Source organism: Mandrillus leucophaeus, unplaced genomic scaffold, assembly GCF_000951045.1.
Source record: "Mandrillus leucophaeus isolate KB7577 unplaced genomic scaffold, Mleu.le_1.0 Scaffold1509, whole genome shotgun sequence".
Taxonomy (NCBI): Eukaryota; Metazoa; Chordata; class Mammalia; order Primates; family Cercopithecidae; genus Mandrillus; species Mandrillus leucophaeus.
In genome coordinates, this window is record NW_012101487.1 from 69,849 (window position 1) to 79,160 (window position 9,312).

General features: G+C 38.8%; 1 protein-coding gene across 1 annotated transcript in view; it reads left to right on the forward strand.

Annotated features, from left to right (window-relative positions):
* LOC105535829 (AN1-type zinc finger protein 4-like) overlaps nt 1-9,312 on the forward strand; it is a 51,261-nt gene that overhangs the window by 26,243 nt on the left and 15,706 nt on the right. Inside the window, exon 3 of the mRNA XM_011975045.1 lies at nt 8,642-8,717. Coding sequence (XP_011830435.1) covers nt 8,642-8,717 — 76 coding nt within the window. The remainder of the gene's footprint in view (nt 1-8,641; nt 8,718-9,312) is intronic.

Here is a 9,312-nt window from a genome sequence, read left to right on the forward strand (position 1 = left end):
ATGTTGACCAGGCTGGTCTCGAACTCCTGACCTCAGGTGATCCACCTGCCTTGGCCTCCCAAAGTGTTGGGATTACAGGCATGAGCCACCGCACCCAGCCGAAAAATACATTTTAAGCCCTTTCTGGGTGATCTATTTTATACCCTGGAAGACATTAGGGGTCACATGGTGTGAGTCAGACTCTCCAAGTTAGAGGGATATGGAATACGGAGGGCAGAGGTGAGGCTGCTTGGGTTTATCCTGCTGGGAAAATGATTATTCTGCCAGACTGCTTTTCCTTTAGGGGAAGTTTTTGGTAAGTTGAGTACTAGAGCCTGGTGGGGAGAGTGGGGAGGATGGAGGGGCTAGTGGAGAAAGGGCTGAAGGAGTGTGCTGCCTTAGGAACAAGGAGGCTGCAGCAAGGGAGGAGCAGGGCCTGCTCAGGGACTTGCAAAGGGTCTCGAAAAAGGGGACTGGAGTGCCGAAGGCTTGCTGCCTGGCTTCAGATTACTGGCTGCCCAAATTACTTAACCTCTCTTTATCTTAGATGTCTCAGTCTAAAATGGAAGAATAATAGTATTTATCTCAAAGGGTTGTTCTCAGGATTAAATGAGTTAAAGGTGAAGTGCTTAGCAGAGCGATCCTCCTGCCTCAGCCTTCCAAAAAGCTGGGATTACAGACGTGAGCCACCATGCCCAGCCCTCTTCCTTTGTTTATGTAGATCTGAGTTTCTGACCTACATCCTGTTTTCTGTGAATAATGTCTTTTAACATTTCTTGCAATATGGGTCCACTGGCAACAAATTCCACCATGCTCAGCCCTCTTGCTTTCTTTATGTAGATCTTAGTTTCTAACCTACATCATTTTTTTTTGTGAATAATGTCTTTTAAGGTTTCTTGCAAAAAAACCCAGATTTTAACTTTTCTTGTTTGTCTGAAAAAGTATTTCTCCTTCATTTCTGAAGGATAATATTTCAGAGTATAGAATTCTAAGTTGGTGTTTTTTTTCTTTCAACACTAAATATTTCACTCCACTCTTTTCTTATTTGCATGATTTCTGATGATAAGTCGCCTGTAGTAATTATCTTTGCTTCTCTTTAGGTAAGGTGTTTTTTTCCCTTTTCTGCCTGATTTAAGGATTTTGTCTTTGTCTTTGCTTTTCTACAGTTTGATATAATACGTTGAAGGTGTAGATTTTTGGGTAGTTATTGTGTTTGGTATTCTCTGAGCTTCTTGGATCTGCGGTTTGGTATGTTTCATTAATTTTGGAAAATCGGGCCATTATTTAAGTATTTCTTCTGTCTCATTTTTTCTTCTGATATTCTAGTAGCACCTTTTGAAATTGCTACAACTTTTGAAATTGTCCCACAGTTAATAGATGTTGTTTTTGTGTGTTCTTTTTTCTCTTAACAGTCCGTTTTGCCAAGTTTATTTTCTTTTGTTTCTTTTATGTATTTATTTTGAGATGGGATTTCACTATGTTGGCCAGGCTGGACTCAAACTCCTAGACTCAAAATAATCCTTGTGCCTCAGCCTTTCAAGTAGTTGGGACTACGGGTGCATACCACTGTGCCTCTCCTAGGAAGTTTCTGTTGCCATTTTTCAAACTTCCTGATTCTTTTCTCACCACATCCAGTCTGCAGATGACCAATCAAAGGCATTCTTTATTTCTGTTAGTGTTTTTATTTTTAACATCTACTTTTTATCCTTAAAGTTTCCATCTCTGCTTGTATTATCGATCTGTTATTTCATGTTGTATACTTTTCCATTCGATTTCTTAGCATATTAATCTTAGCTGTTTTAATTTCCCTGTCTGATAATTTCAAGATCTCTGCCATATCTGAGTCTATTTCTGATGCTAGTTTTCTCTTTTCAGACTGTGTGTTTTCATGTCTTTTAGCATGCTTTGTAATTTTTAGTTGAAAACCAGATATATCAGGTAATAGGAATTGAGGTAAATAGGACATTAGAGTGATGTTTTATCTTCAACTGGCTAGAAATTGGGCTGTGTTTAATGTTTGCTGTAGTTGCAAGTGCTAGAGGCTTGAAATTCCTCTCATTTTCTTGTTTTGTCTCCCTTGATGCCTTTGAGTTTCCCTGAAGACTCCTCCTTAGAGTTTGTGTCTTACAATTCTTTCAGTTGTAATCCACTGTTGTTTTACTGGAGCCTTGTTAGTGTGGTGGTGAGATATTGAGAAGAGGGGGAACATTCTGTAATCTTACGATTAAATCTTTCAGTGGGTCTGTGCCTCTGGGCTGGGACCTTCAAAGTGTGTCTTAGCTTCTCTTCTCCCTCAGCTTCTAGTAGTTCAAGTGAGGTACGGAGGCTAGACAGGCCTGGTGTACTGGCCCTCAGTAATTTCCCAGTCTCATGCTGGTCCACACTCAGCCTCTATGAATTCATCAAAATTACCATGTAAGTGTTCCTTCCAATTCATGACTTTGGAGGCTTCTGCTTCACATAAACGGGTCTTGACTCTGACTCTCTGGGTTTGCCTATCTCAACAGATTTTGTTATGGTGGTTTACCTTACTACCTAATTTCTCTGATGGCACCAGGAAAAGTTGTTGGTTTTCAGTTTGTTCAGCTTTTTTTCTTGTAAGGAGTGGTGAATTAAAAGTTCTCCACATATCAGAGCTGAAACTAGGAGTCTCAGCTTCTTAAAAACATAACCATTTATTTTAAAATTCCAATAACTGCGTTAGCTATATCCTATAAGTTTTTGGTAAGTTGAATGTCAGTGTTATTAAATTCCAAGTACTTGTTTTGCTAAAAATATTTTTTTGTTTAAAAAATTGTAATAGTTACTTAAGGGCTTTGTAATCACAGCAATATATATGATTAGATAGCTTTGATCATTTTTTGTAGTTTATACACATTGTTAATTTGCTAACTAATAATACTGAGCATGTTTTCATTTGTCTCCAGATTCTAACAAACCATTTTTTAGGAAGATATAATTTACATATCATACAATTTACACATTGTATTAGTTTGCTAGGGCTGTCATAGCAAAGTATCACAAACCGGGTGACTTAAACAACAGAAAGTTACACAGTTTTGGAGGCTGAAAATATGAAATTTAGCTGGTGAGTGTCAGGTCCTTCTGAGGGCTGTAGAATCTGTCATATGCCTCTCACCCAGCTCCTAGGGATTTGCTTTCAATCTTTCTAGTTCATTGGCTTATTCAAGGCATCACCCTGGTCTTCTTACATGATAATCTCCTTGTATCTGTGTGTATCTGCCTCCAAATTTCTCGTTTTTATGTGGATACCAGTCATATTGGATTAGGGCCCTCCCTAGTTACCTCACTTTAACTTGAATACGTATGTCAAGATTCTATCTTCAAATTAAGGTCACATTCTGAGGTATAAGGGCCTTAGACTTCAACATAAGAATTTTGAAGGGACACAGTTCAACCCATAACAAGTATATCGTTCTGTTAGTGTTGGCAGACATTTACTATCATACAGTCACCACCACAATCAAGATATAGAACAGTTCCATCACCCATCAGAATTCTCCTGTACCTTTTGTGGTCAATCCATTCCTCTATTCCAAGCCCCTGTCGTACTCACTAATCTGTTTCTGTTCCTGTAATTTTGCCTTTTTTAGAATTTTATATAAATGAAATCATATACTTTATAGTCTCTTAAGTCTGGTTGTTTTTCACTTATGCATAATACATTTGAGACTTATCATATTGTTACATGTATCAGTAGTTCATTCTGTTTATGGCCGAGTAATGTTCTGTTATAAGGAAGTACCATAGTTATTCATTCCCAAGTTAAGGGACATCTGGGTGGTTTTTAGTGATTACAAATAAAGTCATATAAATTTTCACATACACATTTTTATGGAAGCATAGGTTTTTATTTCACTTGGGTGAATACTTAAGAGTGGAATTGCTGAATTGCATAGGAAGTATATATTAAATTTATAAAACTGCTAAATTATTTTCCAGAGCGGCTGTTACCATTTTGTGTTTGTATGAGTAATACGTAAAAGTTCTGGTTGCTCTGTATCCTTATCAGCACTTAATAATATTGTCTGGGTTCTTTTAGTTTCAGTTTTTGTTTCATTTTTGCTATTATAATATGAATTGGCAATATTTCACTGTGGTTTTAATTTACAGTTTCCTAGTGACTGATGATGTTATGCATCTTTTAATCTGCTTGTCATCTGTCTTAATAAGTTCAGGCTGAGAGGCTGAGCCAGGTGGATCACTCATGTCCTGGAGTTCAAGACCAGTCCGAGCAACATTGTGAAACCCTGTCTCTACTAAAAATACAAAAATTATCTGGGTGTGGTGGCATGCGCCTGGAGTCCCAGCTGCTCAGGAGGCTGAAGTGGGAGGATCGCTTGAGCTCAGGAGGTAGAGGTTGCAGTGAACTAAAATTGCACCATTACACTCCAGCCTGGGCAACAGATGAGACCCTGTCTCAAAAAAAAAAAAAAAAAAAAAGTTCAGGTTGCTGTCACAGAATACCATAGATTGGATGGCTTAAACAACAGAATTTTATTTCTCACAGTTCTGGAGCTGGGAAGTCCAAGATTACCCACAGGTCTAGGGTCTGGTGAGGGCACTCTTTCTGGTTTGCAGACAGCTGTTTTCTTTCTATATCCTCTCATGGTAAAGAGAGAAAGAGAGAGGGAGATCATCTCTCTTCTAAGGACACTAATCCCATTCTTGAGGACCCTACCCTCATGATCTAATTACCTCCAAAGACCCCCAGCCTTACCTCTGATACCATTATATTGGGTATTTAGGCTTCAGCATATGAATTTGAGTGGGTGAATACAAACACTCAGTCTGTTGCATCATCTGTATCTTTTCTGGTGAAGTGTCTATTCAAATTTTTGTTGTTTTCTTGTTACTGTGTTTTGAGTTCTAATGCTTTTAACTTTTCCATTACAGATTTTTGTTTGTTTGTTTTTGTTTTTGAGACAGGTTCTCACTTTGTTACCCAGCCTGGAGTGCAGTGGCACAATGACAGCTCACTGCAGCTTTGAGCTCTCAGAGACAGGGTTTCACCATATTGGCCAGGCTGGTCTCAAACTCCTGACCTTGTGATCTGCCCACCTCAGCCTCCCAAAGTGCTGAGATTACAGGCGTGAGGCGTGAGCCACCTCGCCTGGCCAATTCCCTCTTCTTCAATCTTTTGGAATAGTTTGAGTAGGATTGGTACCAATTCTTTTCTTTTGTTTTTTTTTTGAAACGGAGCCTTGCTCTGTCACCCAGCCTGGAGTGCAGTGGTACGATCTCGGCTCACTGCAACCTCTGCCTCCCGGGTTCAAGCAATTCTCCTGCCTCAGCCTCCCAAGTAGCTGGGACTACAGGTGCGTAAACCACACCCAGCTAATTTTTTGTATTTTTAGTAGAGATGGGGTTTCACTGTGTTAGCCAGGATGGTCTTGATCTCCTGACCTCGTGATCCACCCATCTTGGCCTCCCAAAGTGCTGGGATTACAGGCATGAGCCACCGAGCCTGGCCAGTACCAATTCTTTTTTTTTTTTTTTTTTTTTTGAGATGGAGTCTGGCTCTGTCGCCCAGGCTGGAGTGCAGTGGCCGGATCTCAGCTCACTTCAAGCTCCGCCTCCCGGGTTTACGCCATTCTCCTGCCTCAGCCTCCCGAGTAGCTGGGACTACAGGCGCCCGCCACCTCGCCCGGCTAGTTTTTTTGTATTTTTTAGTAGAGACGGGGTTTCACCGTGTTCGCCAGGATGGTCTGGATCCCCTGTCCTCGTGATCCGCCCGTCTCGGCCTCCCAAAGTGCTGGGATTACAGGCTTGAGCCACCGCGCCCAGCCTGTACCAATTCTTTGAATGTCTGGTAGAATTAGTCTGTGAATCCATCTAGCCCTGGGCTTTTTTTTTGTTGGCAATTTAAAAATTACTGATTCATTGCCACTGCTTGTTATTGGTTCAGGATTTCTATTTCTTCCTTACTTAAGGTAGGAGGATTGTATGTTTCTAGGAGTTTATCCATTTCATCTAGATTGTCTAGGTTGTGTGCATAAAGGTATTTGTAGTAGTCTTGAATGATCTTCTGTATTTCTGTGGTGTAAGTTGTAATGTCTCCATTTTTATTTCTCAGTGAGTTTATTTGCATCTTCTGTTTTCTTTTCTTGATTGATATAGCTAATGGCCTGTGGATTTTGTTTATATTTTCAAAGAACCAACCTTTTGTTTTTTGATCTTTAGTATTTTTTTGTTTCAATTCAATTTAGTTCTGCTCTGATCTTTATTCCTTTTCTTCTGCTAGCTGTGGGTTTGGTTCATTCTTGTTTCTTTAGTTCCTTGAGGTGTGATGTTACACATCAAACTATGATGTCAGTTTGTGACTTTTCAGACTTTTTGATGTAGGCATTTAGCACTATAAACTTGCCTCTTAGCACTGCTTTTGCTGTATCTCAGAGGTTTAGATAACTTGTATCACTATTATCATTCCTTTGGAAGAATTTCTAAATCTCCATTTTGATTTCAAAATGTTAACCCAAAAATCGTTCAGTAGCAGATTGTTTAATTTCTGTGTATTTGGAGTTGATTTCTAATTTTATTCCACTGTGGTCTGGGGGGATACTTGACAGGATTTTGATTTTTAAAAATTTTTTGAGACTTTTTTGTGCCCTCTCATATGATCTTGGAGTTTCATGTGCTGATGAGAAGAATGTATATTTTTCAGTTCTTTGGTCGAATGTTCTGTAAGTATCTGTTAGGTCTATTTGTTTTAGAGTGCAGTATAAGTCCATTGTTTCTTTGTTGACTTTCTGTCTTGATGACCTGTCTAGTGCTGTCAGTGGAGTGTTAAAGTCCCCCACTATTGTGTTGTTGTCTATCTCTTTTCTTAGTAGTAATTGTTTTATGAATCTGGGAGCTCAGGAGTTAGGTGCATATATATTTAGGATTGTAATATCTTCTTGTTGGACTGATCCTTTTATCATTATGTAATGACCTTCTTTGTCTTTTTTTTTTTTTTTAAATGTTGTTGCTTTAAAGTCTGTTTTATATGATATAAGAATAGCTATTCCTGTTTGCTTTTGATTTCCATTTTAGGCCTTAAATATTAAACTCTTCAGGCCTGATTCATGATATCTTTTTTTTTTTTTTTGAGATGGAGTCTCACTCTGTTGCCAGGCTGGAGTGCAGTGGCGCAATCTCGGCTCACTGCAACCTCCGCCTCACAGGTTCAAGTGATTCTCCTGCCTCAGCCTCCCGAGTAGCTGCTACTATAGGCGCCTGCTACCATGCCTGACTAGTTTTTGTATTTTTAGTAGAGATGGGGTTTCACCATGTTGGCCAAGATGGTCTCAATCTCTTGACCTCGTGATCTACCTGCCTCGGCCTCCCAAAGTGCTGGGATTACAGGCATGAGCCACTGCACCCAGCCCAATATCTTTTTTTTTTTTTTTCAACTTTTATTTTAGGTTCAGTGGATACATAGGCAGGTTTGTTACATGAGTAAATTGTGTGTTACTGAAGTTTGGTGTATGAATTATCCTGTCACCCAGGATGTGAGCCTAGTACTCGATAGGTAGTTTTTCAACCCACATCCCTTTCCTCCCCATGTAGTCCATAGTGTCTATTGTTCCCATCTTTGTGTCCATATATACTCAGTGTTTAGCTCCTGCTTATAAGTGAGAACACACGGTATTTGGGTTTTCTGTTCCTGCATTTGTTCTCTTAGGATGATGGCCTCCAGCTGCATTCATGTTGCTGTAAAGGACATAATTTTATTATTTTTATGGCTGCATGGTGTTCTGTGGTGTATATGCACCACATTTTATTTGTCCAGTCCACTGTTGCGGGGGCGTCTTGATTGATTTCATCTCTTTGGTATTGTGAATAGTGCTGTGATGGACATACCAGTGCATGTGTCTTTCTGATAGAACGATTTATTTTTCTTTGGGTATATACCCAGTAGTGGGATTGCTGGGTTGAATGGTAGTTCTATTTTAAACTCTTTGAGAAATCTCCACACTGCTTTCCACAATGGCTGAACTAATTTGCATTCCCACCGGCAGTGTATGCGTTCCCTGTTCTCCTCAACCTTGCCAACATCTGTTATTTTTTGACTTTTTAATAATGGCCATTCTGACAGGTATGAGCTTGTATCTCATTGTGGTTTTGATTTACATTTCTCTAATGATTAGTGATGTTGAGCTTTTAAAATATATTTGTTGGCCACATATATGTCTTTTTTTTTTTGAGAAGTGTCTGTTCATGTCCTTTGCCCATTTTTTAATGGGGTTGTTTTTTGTTTGTTGAATTAAGTTCTTTATCGCATATAGATATTAGACTTTTGTCAGATGCACAGTTTGTGAATATGTTCTCCCATTCTGTAGATCATCTCTTTACTCTGTTGATAGCTTCTTTTGCTGTGCAGGAGCATGTTATCTTGCCTTTTAAAGGGCTGTCTATCTTATACCTTGTTTTAGGACCAGAGAGTTGTTGCAACATCTGTTCTTTTCTACAGTGAATGGATTGGACTATATCTCCTTTTAGGCATGCCTTCTGTAAATTTTAGCACCTAGCATTCAATTTAGAAGAACGTTTAATTTATTAGTACTCTTAGTTCCTTAATGAAATAGATTTGTATCATACTCTTTTGGAGATGCTATTGAATTCTTTTAACACTTTTTTTTAATAACTTTCCCTTAAGGTATTCCCATCTGTCGACAGCACTTGATTTGGAATAACATGGAACTTAAAAATGATTATTGCTTGAGTGATTACAAGTGAGTGTAATTGCATATTGGCTGTTTTGTAGGCACTTAGTATTATGACTCCATATGCTAATATTTGTCTTTTGAACTCTTAGATCATGTCTCTTTTTCTTCTGAATAGTTCAGATTCCTAGATTTCATCATACATCCTGAACTTTAGATGCATTAGTTTGGTACTCTATACTACTTAACCTTTATCCTCTGATACGTTTATGTTCCCTTTTCATTTTTCATGTCAAGCTGTTTATCTCTTGCCTTTTGAAATCCTCCTATTATCTTCTTGCCTACTTTGCTCCTTTCTTTGAATATTGAACCATTCCTTCCTGGCCATGTTCCTTTGCTTTCTGTTTTTACAAGAGTTTTGGATAAGAGAGAATTGTTCTTCCCAAAGTCTTTCCTTTCTCGTTAAGCCCTGCTTTTGTTACTAAGCAATGCTGTGTGCACCAGTGACTACCAACATACTTTCTGACACGTTGTCTCTCTTATTTCTCCCCTCTTTCACATAATTCATCACTCCTTTCTTAAGAAAAGGGCAAAAGGATAAGAGGCAGTGTGGAATAGCTGTAAGAGCACTGAGAGTCAGGAGACCTTTTTTTTTTTTTTTTTT